Consider the following 24352-nt stretch of genomic DNA (forward strand, 5'->3'; position numbering starts at 1 on the left):
TTTTGCTTGACTGTTAAATAGCATTAAAATGCTCACGTAAGCACAAAGTGAAGGCAAATGTTTGTGCTTTCAGCTGCTGCAGGTATTGGAGGGGCTTGCAGCAGAGAAGAATCAGCTGAATGAAACTCTGAAAGCCGAAAAGCAGCTCTACAGCACTTTGGTAAAGTTTCAAGCTCATCCTGACAGGTGAGGAGATGCTCTGTTCCCCTGCCTCCAGTGCTGAGGCATTTGATGGGTAGAGGCTGGAGTTTTCTTTGTAGCTGCGACTAGAAACTTTCGCTTATGTTCCCTTGCTTTCCCACCTCTTGCTGCTTGCTTGACATATCTACAAAGATTATAGGCTAGTTTAGTAAATCATAAACCCTCAAGGTGTTATTTGGAAGAACTGTTTGTATACCCAGGTTGTCAGAAGTGAGCACCCACCTTGCAGCACCCACAGCTTTCCCCTGTTTTCTCTCTGTTGGCGAGAGCGTTGCTGAAAGGCAGCTGCAAGGAGTGAGGTGGTTGGTGCTTTTGAAGGAATGAGAGTAAGTGGTGAGCAGAGAGAGGGTGGTAGACCTTGGCAGAACAACTCCTAAACTGCTCCTAATCTGCTTCCCTTTCTGCATAGTCTTGCCAGCTCTCAGCGTGAACAGAGACTGCAGGTGGAGCTGGACCGGGTCCAGGCCATCCGTGGGCAACTGGAAGAGGCTCTTGGAAGAAGTCTGGCTCACCTGAGCAGGCTGGAATCGCTGGATGGCATTGGAGGTGGGGAACAGGAGCGTGTGGCAGTCGTGCCCAAGCATGCCTTCTGAGCTCTGGCCGTCACACGACCGCTAGCGCAGAGCAAGCCTGTCTTGACACTGGGAGGCTGATAAGGGCTTGCTGGAACCCATGTATGCGTCATTCATGTTCCTGGTACAATCTTGCCAGGGAGATTGTATAATCGATTTTGGCAGTCAATAATTCCTTTCTAGTGGCTCCCCGTCACCTCTTCCCCCATTTGGCTGAATAAAGATTCTCCCATCCCTGCTCCCTCAGAATCTGTGTTAATTGTTCTGTGCCATACCAAATATGCATTTGTCATAGAGGGTTTTGTTTTGTTTTGTTTTCTTTTGTTTTGTTTTGTTTGTTTTGTTTTGTTTTCGGAGCACCAGTTCCCTGTGTTTTCACCCACTAACTCCACAAAGCTATTTATTAATTAAATTATTTAATAGCAGACTCCTCATAACAACTCACAGGGATAAGCATAACATCAATGGAGGCAGGCCAGTCTGGGGAGTTGCATGTTGCTTCATTGTGGTGATTTATGTGAATTGTTCCCTGGCTAACCTTGGGGAGTCTTTGGACCTTGATTTTGCATCCCAATTCTGGCACAATTCCTGTACTGCCATGCTAAGTAATGCACAGTGGGAAAATAAATAAATAAATAAATAAATAAATAAATAAATAAATAAATAAATAAATAGGTATCCCGCCATTCCCAGCCGAGGCTGGGCTCAGAGTGGCTAACATCATAAAAACAACACAATAAGCATAAAAACAGACAACAATTAATTAAAATACATCTTAAAATTAATTCAGACAAGTTGAAATCCAGGCAATTGAGAGTGGTTAATAATTGCCAGGACCAGCTGTTTCCACTGATCATACAAGGACCCGTGAGCGAATTGGGGGCCTCCTTTGGGCTTGTTTTATACAAAGGAAAGTAAGTCAAACCACATCCTGCCCAAAAGCCTGACAGAACAGCTCAATCTTGCAGGCCCTGCGGAAAGATGTCAAATCCTGCAGGGCCCTGGTCTCTTGTGGGAGAGTATTTCACCAGGCCGGGGCAGTCAAGGCCAGTCTAATTTCCCTGGGGCCCGGGATCTTCAAGGTGTTGTTATTTGCAGACCGTAAGGTCCTCCATGGGGCATACAAGAAGAGGCGGTCCTGTAGGTACGAGGGTCCTATGCCGTATAGGGCTTTAAAGGTTAAAACCAGCACCTTAAATCTGATCTTGTACTCCACTGGGAGCCAGTGCAGCTGGGTGAATGTGATCCCACAGCAAAGACCCCGTAAGGAGTCTTGCCGCGGCATTCTGCACCCGCTGGAGTTTCTGTGTTGGTTTCAAGGGCAGCCCCACATAGAGTGAGTTACAGTAATTAAGCCTGGAGGTGACCGTCGCATGGATCACAGTGGCGAGGTCAGGGCAAGAGAGGTAAGGGACCAACTGCTTAGCTTGGCAGAGATGAAAAAATGCTGCCTTTGTTGTAGCTGCAACCTGCGCCTCCATAGAAAGGGAGGCATTGAAGATTACACCCAAACTCTTGACGGAAGGCGCTGGCACTAGTTGCGCCCCTGCAAGAGATAGGAGTTGGCCAGCCAAAGGACTTCTGTCTTCGAAAGAAGACCTGTTAACAGGCATCTCACCCAGGGTAGCTTCATAAAACATCAGCCTATGCACATTCAAAGTCCTGTCAGAACAGCTGTGAGGAGTTACCTTCACTTGCAGGATTCAGCCCAAATTTGGCTTTTGGCGGGTCCTAAGTTTAGCTGGGACGCAGGTGGCGCTGTGGGTTAAAGCCTCAGCGCCTAGGGCTTGCCGATCGAAAGGTCGGCGGTTCGAATCCCTGCGGCGGGGTGCGCTCCCGCTGCTCGGTCCCAGCGCCTGCCAACCTAGCAGTTCGAAAGCACCTCCGGGTGCAAGTAGATAAATAGGGACCGCTTACCGGCGGGAAGGTAAACGGCGTTTCCGTGTGCGGCTCTGGCTCGCCAGAGCAGCGATGTCACGCTGGCCACGTGACCCGGAAGTGTCTCCGGACAGCGCTGGCCCCTGGCCTCTTAAGTAAGATGGGCGCACAACCCCAGAGTCTGTCAAGACTGGCCCGTACGGGCAGGGGTACCTTTACCTTTACCTTTACCTAAGTTTAGCTAGATCCTGAGTGCATTCACAGAGACGGAATGCAAGCCTTCAACCCCGGACTGACATGGCTGGAAAAGATTGCTGTGGATTCAGGTGGCTAAGAGGACATGAACCTCTGCCCAGTCAGTCAGCAAGCATTATGTTCCATTTCCTCCAAAGAACCCATGGATCAATGGAAATTGTAGGCCTGTATTGGCTTTGAAGTGGCATTCTGTAAAGACATGTTACTTACCCTGAATTAACTCCCTTCATGCTTTGTAATGAGGTTGCTAATACCTCCAACTTGGAATAGTCAACTTCCAAGATGCTTTGCTTTTGCTGTTCCTTGGGGCAGTACTTTAATGTGTGGGCAATGAGCTAGAAGATTAAGCCTCTCTGTGCCTACTTTTTATTACAGCAAAAACTAGCAAATTCCCAGTATAGGGCCCGTGTTTACCAGTTACTGGAGACAACAGAGGAGAGCTGCTTTCCTTTATGCCCCACTTGTCAGCTGCTAGGAGCATCTGGCTGGCAAATGCTGGAAATGGACAGACTTTATTGCTGTGCTTCAGCACCAGAAAAAGCAAAAACTTACTGGTACATATACGCTAGATCAAATATTTCTCTTGGTATCAGTTCTCATTACTGAAGGCAGACCCAGAGGCCACAGAGGTGGACACTTCATCATTCCACTAGATTTGGAACTTTTCTTAGTCGCTCAACCATAATGCTGGCATTATTTATTATTGCTGCTGTTTTGTGTCTCACTTGAGAAGCAGATGGTGAAACTTTGACTGCAATCTTACATACCAAGAATAGGTGCTATTGGGTTCACTGGTGCTTGTGTCTGAGTGGATGTGTATCAGATTGTGCAGTGAATCCTACTTTTTTCAGTGCTTAACTAGGAAAAGAGCCATTGGCTCCTCATTGCCATTGTGAGAGTAACTGGGTAGCACACCACCTGTGGAATGCAAGCAGCCAGCCATTGTCCCGCGTTCAGCTAGGAGTTGGGAGAGTGCTCCTAAATTCTTGTGTATCATGGAGTGTTTACTTGCTTTTTGTGTGTTCTATATTGAAGTAGGTTCCTAGCCCTCATACTTGCTGGAGTCGGACTGAAAATGAGAGCAAAGCCTGCTAAAGATGCCAGGGAAACAAGCTCAGATCTTGTGCTTTGAAGCAGGAAGTTTCTAAACCATTTTGGAAAGGGCTGTTCCGTTTTAGGTTAGTTGAGGAAGAAAAACAGGCTTGGATCCTGAGAGCAGTTAAGTTATGGAAATTCACAGAAGAGAAATTTCCTCTTCCTTCCCTTTGCCCCTTTCCTATATCATTCTGAACAATATAGGGTGGGTGTGGGGGCTTCAGGGGGACTTGCATTCTAATGTAAGTTAAGGTCTATGGAAGGACTGTGTCCAGCCCTCCAGAGCGGCTTTGGCGTGGGGAGCAGTCGGCTACCAGGGCAGGGAGCTGGGCCTGGAAACTTCCTTTTTCTGAGCTTAAGTTCCCTTAGGACCCAAACCACAGGGTTCCTTTAGCTTATGGCAAGAGCCTTGTTGTGAAGCAAGGGGCCCAAGGTCAGTCCAAGCCTTTTAATTAAAACGTGCCTAATATTGAAAGCCTGTTTTTCTCATTCATGGAATTATAGAAGAAACTGGGAGCCCTTCTACTCTGCACAAGTAGATGTTACACTGGGAATCAGCCAGTGGTTAAAATAAAAATACTTTTTATTTTTATAAATAAAACATGGGAGGAAGACTTCCATGAGGGCCAGAGTCGGGGAGAAAAGAGTTAAACTTCTCCCTTTACACAGCAGTTCTGACAGTAATCACTTTACCATACCTACTATTTTATTTTTAAACCATGCTGGCACCTAGCTTTGTCCTAAGTTGTGGATTCATTTGCCATCCTAGGGCAATTCTATTGCTAACTTGTGAATATATGTATTTGCCAGGAGGTTTCTCTGTTTACAGTACAATCACAATTTACTCATGTTTAATATGTGCAGTTTCAGCACAGTTTTATGTGCAGTTTTATGTGTTTGAAGTGCGGCTGGTTGAAAGGCGGAGAGTTTAAAAGCAAAGAGTTTAAAAGCACTTTTTGTGAAGGTTTTCCAGGTGTGGAGAGGCCCTTTAAGCTCTCTGCCTTATTGGGGGGGGGGGTGCACACCATACCTGCTTGGTGTGCCAGCTCTGGAAGGCAAGATGGCTGGCGCGGGGGGGCAATTCTAAGGGGGCGCATTGACTTGTTGTATTTTGTGTATATGTGCCATCTCCAGAACTCAACTCCCATGCAAGATGTGATTGTACTGCATCTCACTCCTGGTTTTCTCCTGCCTGACCTTGATGTGTCACCCCTTCCTCATAGCTATTTACAGGCTGGCAGTGCCTAAACTTGTTATGGCTCCCATTTGTTTACTGGGCTGCTTTTTATGAACAGGGGCTCACAAGGTTCCATCTAAGACTTCTTCTGCCCAGGAAGCTTATTGTTTTTGACTAACAACACATGGAAGCAAACTTAAGTTTGCAGATATTTGTGTCATCCACACCCATTCGTTATGAGGCAGAATTAGCTGTGGCTTTCTGTTGCATGTACTGTGGCTGGCAAACCCAGATTTGTCCTCTCTGATACAGGAGAAAGGTAAACTTTGGCTTGAGAGCCAAAGTGACTCTCTTAATGTAGTGGCTCTCTTAATGTAGACACCTCCTCCCCCCTCCCCGGCAATTGTCCCCCTGCCTCCTACGCCAGTCATCTAGTTACCTGTTACTTTCTTTGAACTTCTACAGCTTTGCCTTTGGAGTGTCATCCTGGTGTCATTCCACGCCAAATCACCTGGTGCCATGTGCTCTTATGACTCAGATTTTCTTCCAAAAAAAAATTATGTGTAGATAGGACTCGATGGTCCTTGTGGTCTCTTCCAACTCTATGATTCTATGATTCTATGATACCTATGAGATAACCTCAATTTAATTTTTTTAAGATTTTTTGGTCCAAAATTGGGTGCAGGAGAATTTTTTTTTTTTTTAATTTTCACGCGATTTAGGGTAATGCAATTTCTGTGTCTGTTTAGAAAAAAAAAGCCTGTTTCACTTATTTTTCAACCAATTGGGCTTATTTTGGTATTAAAATAAAGCTAATTGTGGTCTCTTTCAAAATAAGGTATAAAAATGGTATTAACTGCCACAGAAAAGGATCACTGACCATTCAAAGTGAATTTTTGTCATTTTATTCCCAGAAGGTTCAATAAGCCCTAGAGCACAAACGACATCTAACACATTTATCATACTTTTTTTGTAGAATGGGCTAACCATGTACTTGTAATGTTTTAAAAATGAGGGTGTTTTTGTCATTATAAAATAAATTGATTTTGAAGTAAATTGTTTACAAAAAAATATTTTTTTTGGTACAGGTTTAAGGTCTCTCTGAGCTTGAAATAACTCACACATTTGTGAGAATAGTTAAAATAGTACCCTCCTATGTTATAATGTCATCTGATATATTTTTAAAATTAAGTTTTATTGATTAATAAAAACAAAATTCGTCTTAGAGCCCTTGTTCATTTTATTGTGCAATGATATGGTCAAAGCTATTTTGTTTCCCATACATGTAATATGGTCAATGATGCTGTTGTTGTTTTTTATAAATTTTATTGGATTTTACAATTTAATATTCAACCAAATACATCTCATACCTCCGGTTGAATGTGCTTCGGGATGAGCGTGTTCGAGTTGTGCGCCGCGGCAACCCGAAAGCAACGGAGCGCGTTACTTCCGGGTTTCGCTGCTTGCGCATGTGCAGACGCTCAAAATGACGTCACGTGCATGTGCAGAAGCGGCGAAAAGTGACGCCCGCGTACGCAGACGTGCCGTTGCTTCTAGATGCAAATGGGGCTCCAGAATGGATCCCGTTCGCATCTAGAGGTACCACTGTAACACAATGTAACATTTGTCATATAAACAAAAGGGGGGGACCCTCCCCATGACTTCCCTCAACTTCCCCTTCTGGCTTTTTAAAGATTTATTACTTCTGCTTAATTTTTGTCTTATTTAAATTCTTATTGTTTGGCTTATCAAACCTACCATGAGAGCACGGTCGAGTATTAAAATCAGATGATCTGGCGTGGAATGACCCCCCTACGTAAAAGCTCCCAGTGCTAGTTTGCCATTGGTGGCTGCAGCCTTCACTCAGTCTAATTGCCAGCTAATGCAACATTGTGAAGCTGGAAGGACAGGGTTCCCCTGCTTTTTAGTGTAAGAGGAGGGAGAACTTTGGCAGGAAGAGACTTCCTGATACTGGGAGGAAATGGAAGTTTGCGTTGCGTCTGCCCAAATTCTCCTGTCTGTGCAGTCTCTAAATCAGAGTTGCCAGTTATTCAGCTATAGTGAGGGGAGAAAGTATTTGAACCCCTGCTAAATTTGCCCCTTTGCCCTCTGACGAAGAAATGACCAGTCCATAATTTTAATGGTAGGTTTATTGTAGCTGTGAGAGACAGTATAACAACAGGAAAACCCCCAGAAACCCAGAAGACAAGAGTCAGAGATTGATGTGCATTATAATGAGTGAAATAAGTATTTGATCCCTTTGCATAAGATGACAGTAATTGGTGGCAAAACCCTTGTTGGCAATTACACAGGTCAGACATTTCTTGTAGGTGGCCACCAGGTTTGCACACATATCAGGAGGTATTTTGTTCCACTCCTCTTTGCAGATCCTCTCCAAGTCAGTAAGATTTCAAGGCTGATGTGTAGCTACTCAAACCTTCAGCTCCCTCCACAGATTTTCGATGGGATTAAGGTCTGGAGACTAGGCCACTCCAGGATCTTAATGTGCTTCTTCTTGAGCCACTCCTTTGTTGATCAAATACTTCCACCCCCCACTCTGCCAACCAGTGTCTCTCCTATCAACTTGTCTTTTCCCCAGACTTTACTGGAGGTGGTGTGATGTGGAATAGAGCAGAATGCAGGCTAGCAGCTCTGCTGAAGGCTGGGAAATGTTGGTGATTTGGCTTTGCTTGGAGTGCAAATCCCTCAATAAAACCTGAGAATGTGGCATTCCTCTGTTGAATGAAGTATAGAGCTTTGTCCAGTGCATGTGTGCACATGCATGATTGTCACACTGGTTGTGGATGTGTTATTTGGGCAAGAATTTATATTTTCCCAGACCAGGGTTAGAAAGATGTCCCAGGCAGAGCTGCTAGGGAGGTCTGCTTGGAAATCAAGCCGCTGCTCCTTTGTGCATGGGCACCGATAATGAAACAGGGCAGTGTATTTCTAGCTCCTAAGCAGAGAACTCTTCTTCCGGTCTCTAGCCGCTCTGGAATAAGAACATTATAATGCTGCAGGAGCCAGGGAGGGGATGTCAAAAAAGGACCGGGGAAGGGGATTTTCCAGCACTTCCGAGCTTTTTGGCATTGTGCTATATAGTGATAAAGGGCTCAGGTTCAGGGTTGGCTTCCAATGGGAACGTAAGAAATCTCTTGTTATGTAGAGGAATGGGGAGAGGGGTCTAGAGAGGAAGGAAGGGCAAGGCTGTCCTCTTTCCATTTCTACCCTCACAAAACGTCCACTCTAGTGAAGGAAGGGAAGGTTTTCGCTCTTCTTCCTGGGCATCTTCCTGACCTTAATCCTCATCTCCAGATTACTGTAAACTGTTAAGGGGGCACCCCCCCCCCAATTCAGCAGTTTCTAAAAATTCTTTGATGTTTTGGGTTACTTTCTGATTTACAAACCAAGATACTTCTGCATACCTGGGGGACCCCATGGAAGCACCCCCTCTGTATACAATCATATATACAAAGACATCTAGCTTTCCTAAATTAAATCAAACATAAATAACACATTGTTTCTTTCTTTTGCCTCTTCATTACAAAGCAGTCCTGCTCAGGAGGGGCAGTGTCTAGAAATCTGGGGGAACGGGGGTAATAACTATTTTACTGCATTAAAAAAGTACTCCTGCTGATAAATTTCTAATGATACAGTAGACTTCTCAAGATACCAGCAATCTCATTTTAGATTTATGCATAAAGTAGCAATAAAGAAGAATTCTTTTGATGGATTTCTCATGGCCTATTATTATTATTATTATTATTATTAGTTTGTTAGAATAGTCTACAGTACAATTCCGTGCATGTTTACTTGAAACAAAACAGTGGCTTCAGTGGGATTTACTTGTAAATGCTCAGAGAATTACAGCAGTGATGCCTGATCCTACAAAAGTTTGCTCAGAGAAAAATCCTGCCGAGCTCACTAGTTGCTCCCAGTCAGGGGTGCCAACTTGAATGAAATATTGGAGGGGGGGTCAGGTAAGCCCTGCCCCACATCATCACAAGACCATTTGAATGGCAATGCCCCTCAGCTTTGGGAGGCCCTGACCACCTCAGATACTTTATTGGGGGGGGGGGGTAAAGGGACCTTCCCCTTCATGGATCACTGCCTTGCCATGGCAAAGGGGCTTGAATAACTCAGAGAAGCTATGAACTATGCCGAGCAGGGCACCCAAGATGAACAGGTCATAGTGGAGAGTTTTGACCAAACGTGATCCACCTGGAGGAGGAACCGGCAAGCCACTCCAGTATCCCTGCCAAGAAAACTCCATGGACAAAGACAATAGGCATATAAAAGTTATGACGCTGCAAGATGAGCCCCTCAGGTCGGAAGGCGTCCAACATGCTACTGGGGAAGAGCGGAGGACAAGTACAAGTAGATCCAGAGCTGATGAAGCGGCTGAGCCAAAGCCGAAAGGACGCTCAGCTGCGGATATGCCTGGAAGTGAAAGGAAAGTCCAATGCTGTAAAGAAAAATATTGCATAGGAACCTGGAATGTAAGAACCATGAACCTGGGTAAGTTGGATGTGGTCAAAAATGAGATGGCAACAATATATATTGACATCCTGGGCATCAGTGAACTAAAATGGGCGAATTCAGTTCGGATGACCATCATATCTACTACTGTGGGCAAGAAACCCGTAAAAGAAATGGAGTGGCCCTCATAGTCAACAAAAGAGTGGCGAAAGCTGTACTGGGATGCAATCCCAAAAATGATAGAATGATCTCAATACGAATCCAAGGCAGACCTTTTAACATCACAGTAATCCAAGTTTATGCACCAACTACTGGTGCTGAAGAAACTGAAATTGACAAATTCTATGAAGACTTACAAGACCTTATAACCTTATAGAAGTGACACCAAAGAAGGATGTTCTTCTCATTATATGGGATTGGAATGCTAAAGTAGGGAATCAAGAGATAAAAGGAACAACTGGCAAGTTTGGCCTTGGAGATCAAAACAAAGCAGGGCAAAGGCTAATAGAGTTCTGTCAAGAGAACAAGCTGGTCATCACAAACACGCTTTTCCAACAACACAAGAGACGACTCTACACGTGGACATCACCAGATGGGCAGCATCGTAATCAGATTGATTATATTCTCTGCAGCCAAAGATGGAGAAGCTCTATACAGTCAGCAAAAACAAGACCTGGAGCTGACTGTGGCTCAGATCATCAGCTTCTTATAGCAAAATTCCAGCTTAAACTGAAGAAAGTAGGAAAAACCACTGGGCCGGTAAGATACAATCTGAATCAAATCCCTTATGAATACACAGTGGAAGTGAGGAACAGGTTTAAGGATTTAGATTTGCTGGACAGAGTGCCTGAAGAACTATGGGTGGAGGCTCGCAACATTATACAGGAGGCAGCAACGAAAACCATCCCAATGAAAAGGAAATGCAAGAAAGCAAAGTGGCTGTCCAACGAGGCCTTACAAATAGCAGGGGAGAGAAGGCAAGCAAAATGCAAGGGAGATAGTGAAAGATACAGGAAATTGAATGAAGATTTCCAAAAAATAGCAAGGAGAGACAAGAAGGCCTTCTTAAAAAAGCAATGCAAAGAAATAGAGGAAAACAACAGAATGGGAAGAACCAGAGATCTGTTCAAGAAAATTGGAGATATGAAAGGAACATTTCGTACAAAGATTACCGTAATAAAGGACAAAAGTGGTAAGGACCTAACAGAAGCAGAAGACATCAAGAAGAGGTGGCAAGAATACACAGAGGAATTATACCAGAAAGATATCATAGAATCATAGAATCATAGAGTTGGAAGAGACCACAAGGGCCATCGAGTCCAACCCCCTGCCAAGCAGGAAACACCATCAGAGCACTCCTGACATATGGTTGTCAAGCCTCTGCTTAAAGACCTCCAAAGAAGGAGACTCCACCACACTCCTTGGCAGCAAATTCCACTGTCAAACAGCTCTTACTGTCAGGAAGTTCTTCCTAATGTTTAGGTGGAATCTTCTTTCTTGTAGTTTGGAACCATTGCTCCGTGTCCGCTTCTCTGGAGTAGCAGAAAACAACCTTCCTCTATGTGACATCCTTTTATATATTTGAACATGGCTATCATATCACCCCTTAACCTCCTCTTCTCCAGGCTAAACATGCCCAGCTCCCTTAGCCGTTCTTCATAAGGCATCGTTTCCAGGCCTTTGACCATTCTGGTTGCCCTCCTCTGGACACGTTCCAGTTTGTCAGTGTCCTTCTTGAACTGTGGTGCCCAGAACTGGACACAGTACTCCAGGTGAGGTCTGACCAGAGCAGAATACAGTGGCACTATTACTTCTCTTGATCTAGATGCAATACTCCTATTGATGCAGCCCAGAATTGCATTGGCTTTTTTAGCTGCCGCGTCACACTGTTGGCTCATGTCAAGTTTGTGGTCAACCAAGACTCCTAGATCCTTTTCACATGTACTGCTCTCAAGCCAGGTGTCACCCATCTTGTATTTGTGCCTCTCATTTTTTTTGCCCAAGTGCAATACTTTACATTTCTCCCTATTAAAATTCATCTTGTTTGTTTTGGCCCAGTTCTCTAATCTGTCAAGGTCGTTTTGAAGTGTGATCCTGTCCTCTGGGGTGTTAGCCACCCCTCCCAGTTTGGTGTCATCTGCAAATTTGATCAGGATGCCCTTGAGTCCATCATCCAAGTCGTTGATAAAGATGTTGAATAAGACCAGGCCCAAGACAGAACCCTGTGGCACCCCACTAGTCACTCTTCTCCAGGATGAAGAGGAACCATTGATGAGCACCCTTTGGGTTCGGTCAGTCAGCCAGTTACAAATCCACTGAGTGGTAGCATAGTCAAGACCGCATTTTACCAGCTTCTTTACAAGAATATCATGGGGCACCTTGTCAAATGCCTTGCTGAAATCAAGGTAGGCTACATCCACTGCGTTCCCTTCAACTACCAGGCTTGTAATTCTGTCAAAAAACGAGATCAGGTTAGTCTGACACGACTTATTTTTCAGAAATCCATGCTGACTATTGGTGATCACAGTATTCCTTTCTAGGTGCTCACAAACTGTTTGCTTAATGATCTGCTCCAGAATCTTCCCTGGTATTGATGTCAGACTGACTGGGCGGTAATTATTTGGGTCCTCTCTTTTCCCCTTTTTGAAAATAGGGACAACATTTGCCCTCCTCCAGTCTGCCGGGACTTCGCCTGTTCTCCAGGAATTCTCAAAGATGACTGCCAGTGGTTCTGAGATCACATCTGCCAGTTCTTTTAATACTCTTGGATGTAGTTCATCTGGCCTTGGAGACTTGAATACATCTAAACTAGCCAAGTATTCTTGTACTATCTCCTTAGTTATTCTGGGCTGTGTTTCCTCTGCTGAATCATTTGCTCCAAATTCTTCAGGTCGGGCATTGTTTTCTTTATCGGAGAAGACTGAGGCAAAGAAGGCATTGAGGAGTTCAGCCCTTTCTGTGTCCCCTGTTTGCATTTCACCATCTTCTCCTCTGAGTGACCCCACTGTTTCTTTGTTCTTCCTTTTGCTACGAACATACCCATAAAAGCCTTTTTTGTTGCTTTTAACCTCTCTAGCAAGCCTGAGTTCATTCTGTGCTTTAGCTTTTCTGACTTTGTGTCTACACGTGCTGGCTATTTGTTTGAATTCCTCTTTAGTGGTTTCCCCCCTTTTCCATTTTTTGTACACATCCTTTTTTAATCTTAACTCAGTTAAAAGTTCTTTAGATAGCCACCCTGGCTTCTTTAGGCACCTTCCATGTTTCCGTCTCATTGGTATTGCCTGAAGTTGTGCTTTTACTATCTCCCTCTTAACAAACTCCCAGCCATCATGAACTCCCTTTCCTTTTAGTATTACTGTCCATGGGATCTCACCCAGCACTTCCCTAAGTTTTATGAAGTCGGCTTTCTTAAAGTCAAGAAACTGAGTCCTAGTATGCTTGGCTGCTCCTTTCCGCTGTATAGTAAACTTCAGAAGAGCATGATCACTCGCGCCTAATGATCCTTCCACTTCTACCCCACTAACCAGGTCATCAACATTGGTTAGGACCAGATCTAAAATGGCTGTTCCTCTTGTTGCTTCTCCCACTTTCTGGACAATGAAGTTGTCTGCAAGGCCAGTGAGGAATCTGTTTGACCTTATGCTCTTGGCTGAGTTTGACATCCAGCAAATATCCGTGTAATTGAAGTCCCCCATTACTACTATCTCCCTTCCTTTTGCATGCTTGGCCATCTGTTCCAGGAAGGCATCATCTATGTCCTCCGTTTGGCTTGGGGATCTATAGTAAACTCCCACAATGAGGTCCCTGTTATTCATCTCTCCCTTAATTTTGACCCAAATGCTCTCACTTTGGCTTTGAGGTTCTAAATCTTGGATCTCTTCACAGGTATACACATCCCTGACATATAACGCCACTCCTCCTCCTTTCTTGTCTGGTCTGTTTCTCTGAAATAGATTGTAACCCTCCATTATTACATTCCAGTCGTGGGACTTATCCCACCAGGTTTCAGTGATGCCTATTATGTCATATTTAGTTTGCTGTACCAAGAGCTCAAGCTCATCTTGTTTATTACCCATGCTTTGCGCATTAGTGTACAGACATTGAAGTCCATTAATCATTCCCCCGTGTCTCTTATTTAAGGATTTTTTCCTCCCACCACTAGGTCTGCGTGCTGTTTGCTCCATTTGGTCTATGACATTTGGATGATCATCTTCATCAATTGATAGACTCCTACCTTCAGGAGCACTGTCTTCCTCCCCCACATTAGTCAGTTTAAAGCCCTCCTGATGAGGTTTCTGAGATTTTTGGCAAAAACATTCCTCCCAACCGTTGTGAGGTGCAGCCCATCGCTTGCCAGAAGTCCATCTTCAAGAAACTGCAGTCCGTGATCTAAGAATCCAAACCGTTCCTGTTTACACCATTTGCGAAGCCAGCTGTTCACTTCCACTATTTTCCCCTCTCTCCCTGGGCCACGTCGTTCAACTGGGAGGACAGATGAGATGACAATTTGTGCATTTAATTGCTTCAATTTCCTGCCCAGAGCCTCATAGTCTCTTTTGATCTTCTGGAGGCTATTGCTTGCAGTGTCATTGGTTCCCACATGAACCAAGAGGAAGGGGTATTTGTCAGTGGGTTTTATGATTCCTTGTAGTCGTTCAGTTACATCTTGGATCTTAGCCCCAGGGAGACAGCACACTTCCCGAGACATTTTGTCAGGCCCACAGATCACTGCTTCTGTTCCCCTCAGTAGGGAATCCCCTATCACCACTACACGCCTCCTCTTAGGTTTGGTCGGGGTTCTTCCGTGATCTGTCCATTCCAAGGTCGCCTGCACATTCCCTGAGGACTGACTTTGCTGCTCGTCTTCATATACCTGATCGACTGTAACGAGGGAGAGATCCTCAAATGGAGTCTGCTCTTCGTCTTCCATTCTAGGGGAGAGACCTCAAAGCGATTGTGTATTTCTAAACAATCAGAGCGAACCCTGGGCCTCCTACTTCTTTGAGTCACGTTTCTCCATATATCTGGCTCCTGGATGGCTCGTACACCCCAGGTAGTGTGGTTGCTGACCTTGAGCTAGACATCCTGGAGAGTGAAGTCAAATGGGCCTTGGAAAGCACTGCAAATAACAAGGCCAGTGGAAGTGATGATATTCCAGCTGAACTATTTAAAATTTTAAAAGATGATGCTGTTAAGGTGCTACACTCAATATGCCAGCAAATTTGGAAAACTCAGCAGTGGCCAGAGGATTGGAGAAGATCAGTCTACATCCCAATCCCAAAGAAGGGCAGTGCCAAAGAATGCTCCAACTACCGCACAATTGCACTCATTTCACACGCTAGCAAGGTTATGCTTAAAATTCTACAAGGCAGGCTTAAGCAGTATGTGGACCGAGAACTCCCAGAAGTGCAAGCTGGATTTCGAAGGGCCAGAAGAACCAGAGACCAAATTGCAAACATGCGTTGGATTATGGAGAAAGCTAGAGAGTTCCAGAAAGACATCTACTTCTGCTTCATTGACTATGCAAAAGCCTTTGACTGTGTCGACCACAGCAAACTATGGCAAGTTCTTAAAGAAATGGGAGTGCCTGATCACCTCATCCTGAGAAATCTCTATGTGGGACAAGAAGCTACAGTTAGAACTGGATATGGAACAACTGATTGGTTCAAAATTGGGAAAGGAGTACGGCAAGGCTGCATATTGTCTCCCTGCTTATTTAACTTATATGCAGAATTCATCATGCGAAAGGCTGGGCTGGATGAATCCCAAGCCGGAATTAAGATTGCCGGAAGAAATATCAACAACCTCAGATATGCAGATGACACAACCTTGATGGCAGAAAGTGAGGAGGAATTAAAGAACCTTTTAATGAGGGTGAAAGAGGAGAGCGCAAAATATGGTCTGAAGCTCAACATCAAAAAAACGAAGATCATGGCCACTGGGCCCATCACCTCCTGGCAAATAGAAGAGGAAGAAATGGAGGCAGTGAGAGATTTTACTTTCTTGGGCTCCATGGTCACTGCAGATGGTGACAGCAGTCATGAAATTAAAAGACGCCTGCTCCTTGGGAGAAAGGCAATGGCAAACCTAGACAGCGTCTTAAAAAGCAGAGACATCACCTTGCCAACAAAGGTCCGTATAGTTAAAGCCATGGTTTTCCCAGTAGTGATGTATGGAAGTGAGAGCTGGACCATCAAGAAGGCTGATCGCCGAAGAATTGATGCTTTTGAATTATGGTGCTGGAGGAGACTCTTGAGAGTCCCATGGACTGCAAGAAGATCAAACGTATCCATTCTTAAGGAAATCAGCCCTGAGTGCTCACTGGAAGGACAGATCGTGAAGCTGAGGCTCCAATACTTTGGCCACCTCATGAGAAGAGAAGACTCCCTGGAAAAGACCCTGATGTTGGGAAAGATGGAGGGCACAAGGAGAAGGGGACGACAGAGGACGAGACGGTTGGACAGTGTTCTTGAAGCTACAAACATGAGTCTGACCAAACTGCGGGAGGCAGTGGAAGACAGGAGTGCCTGGCATGCTCTGGTCCATGGGGTCACGAAGAGTCGGACACGACTAAACGACTAAACAACAACAACAACAAAGGGACCTTGGCCCCCAGTAGTTGGCTCCTCTGCTCCCAGTCAAGGGTGCATAGTTCTTCAAGAGATACTGGCACACTTCTGGCTCTTGTGGAAAAAATGGGGCCAAGACTCTTCAGGGAGGTGGGAGCAGCTCCTATTGGGTAAGTGGAAGGCCAAGCCCAAATCCCCCACAAGGTTTTCCAAACCATGTGAAGCAAAGTAAAGCTTGAGAGTCAGCCAAATATTAAATGACAAGTTATGGTGCTATCAATGCACACAAGGGGAGGCGGAAGGCCTAAAGGCATCTGTAACCCTAACGGGTGTTTGTTAAAAACAGCTCAGTGGGACCAGAATGCCGACCTTTTATTGGTTGGGAGTGGGATGGAAAATGGGAGGAGGGGGGATGCAATGAAGTCTCCAAGAAAAGATTGGCTGGATGGAATGTGGAACTCTGAACAGGAGCCCTCCTGTGGCAGGTCCCACTTGATAAGGGAAAGGAAATGGAAATCTGCTTGAATCTGAGAAATCTGTTAAGCCTTGACGGGCATGCGGGAAGTATGCGGGAAGTAACTTCCTGACAGTAAGAGCTGTTCGACAGTGGAATTTGCTGCCAAGGAGTGTGGTGGAGTCTCCTTCTTTGGAGGTCTTTAAGCAGAGGCTTGACAACCATATGTCAGGAGTGCTCTGATGGTGTTTCCTGCTTGGCAGGGGGTTGGACTCGATGGCCCTTGTGGTCTCTTCCAACTCTATGATTCTATGATTCTATGTGTCTCCAGGCTGAGCAAAACCAAGAAATCAGTTGGGAAAGTTTCTGAGACCTTTACCACTCCCTCTGGAACAGCCCTTTCAATCCCATACTTTAGAGAAATGCATCAGCCATGTAAATAAAATTTAATGTTGTGCAGGGACAAATATGATTAGGAAAAAACATTCTGCTATGGGAATAATGAAACCCAAGAGTAAACTGCTTTATATACAGAAAACATATACTGTATGATGGAACCAGACACCACTAAGAAAACAGCACAAGTGTAAAACAGAATATGAGTTAAATCATTCCCCTTCAGAGTGTGTCGCCTCTCTTAGAAGTCAGAGTCTGCACAGCATTCTTAACATCACCTGGGTTGGAAGTTCCTTTAAAAATTAAAACTATTTATATCCAAGACAACATTAAAATTCATTATGAAAGAAAACCCTTAAATATAAGTAACATGAAAAGTCATTAGGTTCTTTCCTGTACTATAGTTTGCAGTACATGAGATTTTACTCTTATCTTGGGATCAATAAAATCCCACTGAGACGAGAAGGGTTTTCCCAGGCAGAAATGAAGCCCTGTTCATTTGTTCACTCAGAGCGACAGGCTGCTTCCATCAGAGCTCTTCCACAGACCTTTTGCCAAAGCTCTCGAGTTTAGAACAGGGAAGTTGTGGTCCTCTAGATGTTATTTGACTACAGCTCCCATCATCCATGACAATTGGCCAGTGGGGGCCGAAATACATTATCATCTTAAGATCCCTGCTCTAGAACATTAAGGTGATAATTCAAAAGTGGGCTGCAGAATAAAGGAAATCGACCCAAACTGTTTCCTCACTGAACCTATTGAGGCATCCCCAACTCCCCAATTATTATTTTTGCTACCATGGCAGCCAGAGTGGTCATATTCAAGGCTAAGAGACCAACTAAGTCAGTAAACACACTGCCTTGTCTTCCTCTTTTATAGACTGTTTTTGGGTCCCCCAGGGAGATGCAGTTGCAGCAATCTTGACACCCTCTATTTTTGTCCTAGCGGGTGAAGGATAGGAGCTCCCAGGGTCACAGGACTCGGGCAACACTTGAGTAGTGGAGCCAAGTAGCAGTTTGAGCTTCCGACACTAATCTGTTCATTTGTTCTAAATGTACCTTTCAATAGACAATTTCTTGATAGTTGAATACAGTATTCTGAGGCCATCAAGGATTGCATAAGGATAATTTCCTTAAAGAGCTCCTGTGGTTTCAAAAGTGCAGCAGATGAATACAGTCTGCATGGGAGCACATCCCATGTTCTTTAGTATACAAGACTGGTGTTCCTACAGTAACCTCACCAGAAGGATTTCTGTATGTATTTAGCCTAATTTCTCTTTGGGCATGTGTGTTGCAATTGATTTGAGATCAGCGAGGTACCCTTGGGGACGTCTTCTTTTTGCAAAGGAGACCCTGCTTTTCTCAGAACAGATTTCCTATCACAAAATTTCTATAATATATCTACACCCAAATTTGTTGTAACTAGCAACCTGTAGGGTGAGTGCCAAGCTCTGTGAGCCACTGTTAGCATGTTCAGACTACTCTTCTTCCTACCAGGCCCACCCTCCTTTTATAATGCAAGGCCATCAGGAGCTAGTGTGGCAGAAGAGATATTATACATTTGATAAGGCTGATTCTAAGCCTGACTTGGATTTTTTTCAGGGTGCTCTGCAGAAAGTTCTGACAGGATATCAACATAGCAGAGAAAGAGGTGCCAGTGCCATGAGAGGCACTTCATTGCAGGGGCAAGAAGAGCCTGCATCCAATCTGAGATGGATGCTCACTTTTCTAAAAAAATCAGAGTGGAAGGGATCCTTCAAGGCCACCCATCCAGCTGCTTAATGCAGACAACTGGGTTTTGCTGGAACTTATTCATAGGCAGGCATGAGAGGAATGAATGGGGCCCAACAAGAAATGTATACTTTTGTCCTTTAGTTTTGGCCCTCAGACCCCTCAAGTTTGTTTTTCAGTTGCTACCAATAAGCCAGAGTCTGCTCTGAAGGGTTGGAGCTCTATCCTCTGGTAAAATCAGAAAATAAATCTGCTTTCTGACCAGGAGGTGGCGTCACCACAGATGTGAAAACTGCTCTGGACACCAAGGCTGAATGCACACTGTATAGCTGAAACACACTGGAAGCACATTTTCTTTCTCTCTCTCTCTCTCTCTCTCTCTCTCTCTCTCTCTCTCTGTGTGTGTGTGTGTGAACACACACAGAGTTCAGAAGCACACCAGAAATAGTTTGTCTGCAGCCCTGAGTGAAGCTGTTTAGAGCCTAATTTCCCCCCATTTAACAGATTATCATGAATGTATAGGGGGAAAGCAGTGAGATTGGTATTGTCGGAAGCTAATACCATGTGCACTACACAAACTAAATGGGGATGCAAAAAGCTGCAGACCCACAGCAAACTCCACTGAGGGCAAACCCTAAGTTGTACAGACTTGCTTTACACAAGACTAAATACCCAGCTCTTAAGAATAAGATAAGCTAAATTCAATCTGAATTGCTGCTGTTTGCAAAAAAGAAAAAGGTTGTTGTGTTGGCTGAAGAACCCCAGTTTTGAGGAGGTGGGAGGGTCTCCTCAATTAATGTAATCTGTTTCCCCCAATTTTCCTACTTTCTCTGCTTCTCATTCTCTTCTTCTTGGTCATAGGGGTGTTCACACTACACTTATGTTGGCACCTGTCTGTCTTGAGTGAAGACAAACTGCTGCTTTAGCAATACCAAAGTGACCTCCCTGGGGCACAAGGCTGGGCAAGTGTGTCTGGGAGTCCTGGGCTGCCCAGACAAGACCATCTTGGCCTTGCTGACGTGGCCCAAAGGAAAGCAGAGCAACACATTTGGCACCAGCTTGACTGCGGGAGTTGCCAGGAGGAGGCAGACAAGGCACCATCCAGCTGCCTTAGGGACTCCACTCTGGATTTGTGCAGGAGGGTTATTCCTCTGCCTTTTCTTCTCCCAGAGGTATCCTGCAAGGCAGCAGAGGTTTAGGATCAGATATTTCCTTCTCCTAGATGGGCTCTCTTCTCAGGCAGGTGAGCCCCATCTGGCCCTCACTTCCCTCTACAGAAACTGCCTTCTTGACCATTGGACCCACTTTTGGTCATATCTGCTCAATCTACCAGAGCCTGTCTTCACATGTAGGGGAAGTCCCTCACTCACGGAGGATTTGAGACCCATTGGCTCCCCTCAGCTGCTTTAGCCGGCCAGTCTAAGCCGTTCCTAGGATTGTGGCCGCTGCCGCCTGCTGACAGCTGCTAGGAGCCACAGGTGAGAGCTGAGTGCAGAGTGGGGACCAAACTACCCTAGAAGGAGCATGACGTGCTCCTACTCTTCCCCTAACACCTCACATGGCATTCAACAAATGTACAATCAGTATACCTGCGTACACAAATAGTTGAGCTGTACACTCAGTTATTCACTTGTAAAAGTCAACAAGTGTACCGTTTGTGGACACAATACTTGAACTGTGCAAATGTGCACACTTCCACACAAGCACTTTTACTTGGGTAGAGACAGATTGCACCTGGTTAATGAATGAATAAGCCTCTTGTGTCTGGTTGTTCCCTTACATCTTTGGATCTTTTTCAGTTTCTCTTTCCCCTTTCTTAATCTGTTAGCATTGCATGGCTTTACCTTCTTCTATCTTCTTCTATCTCTCTTTCTCGGCACAAAATCCTTGGGGAAGGGAGCTTTTGTACCTTGCTTCCGTTACAAAGAGAGGAAATCTGGTGCAATTTTAACTGATAGTTTCGTTAAGAAACACTTCCTCATTCTTTCCTTGTGCCTGCCTTCTTCTCGGTCCCCATTAACCGCTCCCCCTTTACCACCGGCTCCTCTTCAGGACAAACTTTCAGATTACTGAATGGACCAGCGAGATCTAGCAATGTAGTCCTTAATTCTGGTGCTCTATACATTTTGGTAGAGACGCGGGTGGCACTGTGGGTTAAACCACTGAGCCTAGGGCTTGCCGATCAGAAGGTTGGCGGTTCGAATCCCCACGACGGGGTGAGCTCCCGTTGCTCAGTGCCAGCTCCTGCCAACCTAGCAGTTCGAAAGCACATCAATGTGCAAGTAGATAAATAGGTACCGCTCCGACAGGAAGGTAAACGGTGTTTCTGTGCACTGCTCTGGTTCGCCAGAAGCTGCTTAGTCATGCTGGCCACATGACCCGGAAGCTGGCTCCCTGGCTCCCTAGGCCAATAAAGCGAGATGAGCGCCGCAACCCCATGGTCATGACTGGACCTAATGGTCAGGGGTCCCTTTAGCTTTACCTTTATACATTTTGGTGGTTACTTGAGGCCGGTTCATTCCAAAACACCCACACCCACACCGGAGGAATCCAAGCTTAGGCACTGTGGGGCATTTACTTGGGCCTGGAGGGCACATGCAGCAGGACATGCACTGTGTCAGTAGCCAAACTTTCTGGCTGTATCTCTATCTGCTGCATAGGGAAAGGCTGCTCCTGCAGTAAATGGAAGAGCTGCAAGTACTGAAGTATTTTCCTTGTTGGAATCTGCAGTCAATCTGGCACCAAGTTGCTGCAGAGTCTGTGCTGGCAGTTATGCATGGAAATTTATACAGGCCAGGGAGAAGTCTCAAGGGTCTGCTTTGTGGTGTCATTCCCAGGTCCAGTGGCAGAGGAGGATGCTGAGGATGCCAGCACAGAGTTCACAGACAGTATTGAAGAAGAGGCACAGAGAACCACTCGCCAACAGGTGAATCAGAGAGCAAAGCATCATGCACAAAGGGGCAGATGCTTCTTCCTGGGAGCAGTGTGGTCCTGTGTAACAGTGGAGACATTGTTCCTTTGGCATGGCTTGAGGAGGCTCTGCCCAGGAGGCTGAATGAGGCAGCCAAATTCCACCCATCCCTGCAATCACCACCAGAGAAGCAAGGAGAAGTGGCGGAGACTTCTGGTGAGGTCTTGCAGAAGTCTAGAGATCTCAAGGAGCTCTCACCACTGCTGCTCCTCACTTCACTCATGGTGTGGGGGGGGGTGCCCCACCTGCCCCCTGTCCCTGTCAGAGAAGCACCTGCAGCTTCCAGGTTCTGGAAAGACCCTCTCATCAGATCCTGCCAGAACCCACAACCACATAACCCTGGTAAGCTAGGCTTTGGTGTGTGCGAACTGCTGAGTGCAAATTGTTGTCATTATGTTGGAAGTCCCAGTATCGGTCTTCTCCTTGCTGAAGCTGTGCACTTCTGCTTGTTTAGCAACTCATTCTCTGGCACATCTTCCATAGACTGGGTGTTCTGGTCTTTTAGGCGTTATCTTGACTATGCTACCACTCAGTGGATTTGTAACTGGCTGACTGACCGAACCCAAAGGGTGCTCATCAATGGTTCCTCTTCATCCTGGAGAAGAGTGACTAGTGGGGTGCCACAGGGTTCTGTCTTGGGCCCAGTCTTATTCAACATCTTTATCAACGACTTGGATGATGGACTCAAGGGCATCCTGATCAAATTTGCAGATGACACCAAACTGGGAGGGGTGGCTAACACCTGGCTTGAGAGCAGTACATGTGAAAAGGATCTAGGAGTCTTGGTTGACCACAAACTTGACATGAGCCAACAGTGTAAAAAAGCCAATGCAATTCTGGGCTGCATCAATAGGAGTATAGCATCTAGATCAAGGGAAGTAATAGTGCCACTGTATTCTGCTTTGGTCAGACCTCACCTGGAGTACTGTGTCCAGTTCTGGGCACCACAGTTCAAGAAGGACACTGACAAACTGGACCGTGTCCAGAGGAGGGCAACCAAAATGGTCAAAGGCCTGGAAATGATGCCTTATGGGGAACGGCTAAGGGAGCTGGGCATGTTTAGCCTGGAGAAGAGGAGGTTAAAGGGTGATATGATAGCCATGTTCAAATATATAAAAGGATGTCACATAGAGGAGGGAGAAAGGTTGTTTTCTGCTGCTCCAGAGAAGCGGACACGGAGCAATGGATCCAAACTACAAGAAAGTAGATTCCACCTAAACATTAGGAAGAACTTCCTGACAGTAAGAGCTGTTCGACAGTGGAATTTGCTGCCAAGGAGTGTGGTGGAGTCTCCTTCTTTGGAGGTCTTTAAGCAGAGGCTTGACAACCATATGTCAGGAGTGCTCTGATGGTGTTTCCTGCTTGGCAGGGGGTTAGACTCGATGGCCCTTGTGGTCTCTTCCAACTCTATGATTCTATGATCTCCTCTTGTTTCAATTACATGTTTTAGCACGCCAAGGAAGGAGCTGATGGCACCTTCGTGGGCCAAAGCAGTTTCCCCGCTCCCTCTCTGGAGAGAGAAAAGAGCCTGCAGGCCGAGCTGCTTTCTGCAAAATCCGAGACTCAGCAGCTTCGAGAGCAGAAGAAGAAGCTGGAAGGGGAGTTGCAGCATCTCAAGGGGCAGATTGAAGAAGCTGGGTTCTCCTCAATATCTCAGCTCAGGTAGGCTAGGGTGGCTCCCGGAAATGTCCTCCTGGAGTGCAGCAACCTCAGTTCTAATGTATTTGTTTGTTTTTAATTAAATTTAATTTCTATACTGCCCTTCCAAGAATCACAGTGTAGTGACAGTGGTACCTCAGGTTAAGTACTTAATTCGTTCTGGAGGTCCGTACTTAACCTGAAACTATTCTTAACCTGAAGCACCACTTTAGCTAATGGGGCCTCCTGCTGCTGCCGTGCTGCCGGAGCCCGATTTCTGTTCTCATCCTGAAACAAAGTTCTTAACCTGAAGCACTATTTCTGGGTTAGCGGAGTCTGTAACCTGAAGCATATGTAACCTGAAGCGTATGTAACCTGAAGCGTATGTAAGCTGAGGTACCACTGTATAAAAACACAAAAATACATAACATAGTAACAAACAATAACCCCTTTCCACAGTTTAAAAGGCCATACATTGTTTAATTAGTCAAACACCTGGAAGAAGAGGAATGTTTTCTCCTGGCTCCTAAAGATATGTAATGAAGGTGCCAGGAGAAACTCCCTAGGGAGAGCATCCCACAAATGGGGAGCCACCACAGAAAAGGCCTATTTTTGTGTTGCTGCCCTTCAATCACCCATGCAGAGAGCACACAAAGAATGGCCTCAGAGGGCAATTGCGGGGTCTGAGTCAGTTCATATGGAGAGAAGTGTAGTTCTTTTTTAATAATAATAATTTTATTATTTATACCCCGCCCATCTGGCTGGGTTTCCCCAGCCGCTCTGGGCGGCTTTCAGGATATGTAAAAACATAATAAAACATCAAACATTAAAAACTGCCCGATAAAGGGCTGCCTTCAGAGGCCTTCTAAAAGTTGGTGGGTGCTCTTACAATGAAGACTGATAGTCCTCCTCTTTCCTTGCGTTTGTGATATGAGCC

The 24352-nt window shown here is 45.4% G+C and overlaps 1 protein-coding gene and 1 long non-coding RNA gene across 7 annotated transcripts in view; one reads left to right on the top strand and one right to left on the bottom strand.

Moving 5' to 3' along the window:
- Positions 1 to 24352, top strand: part of PDE4DIP (phosphodiesterase 4D interacting protein) — a 97527-nt gene that overhangs the window by 45020 nt on the left and 28155 nt on the right. For all 6 annotated transcript variants that reach the window (XM_079981004.1, XM_079981007.1, XM_079981003.1 and 3 more), the window contains 4 exons: positions 74 to 186; positions 611 to 747; positions 21644 to 21732; positions 23228 to 23439. In XM_079981004.1, coding sequence (XP_079837130.1) covers positions 74 to 186; positions 611 to 747; positions 21644 to 21732; positions 23228 to 23439 — 551 coding nt within the window. The remainder of the gene's footprint in view (positions 1 to 73; positions 187 to 610; positions 748 to 21643; positions 21733 to 23227; positions 23440 to 24352) is intronic.
- Positions 1072 to 5742, bottom strand: LOC307218922. The gene is made up of 2 exons (XR_013840142.1): positions 2883 to 5742; positions 1072 to 2504 (listed from the first exon to the last, which is right to left on the bottom strand). It is a non-coding gene; the product is annotated as an uncharacterized lncRNA (long non-coding RNA).

Source organism: Podarcis cretensis, assembly GCF_951804945.1.
Source record: "Podarcis cretensis genome assembly, chromosome: 6".
NCBI classification, from domain to species: Eukaryota; Metazoa; Chordata; class Lepidosauria; order Squamata; family Lacertidae; genus Podarcis; species Podarcis cretensis.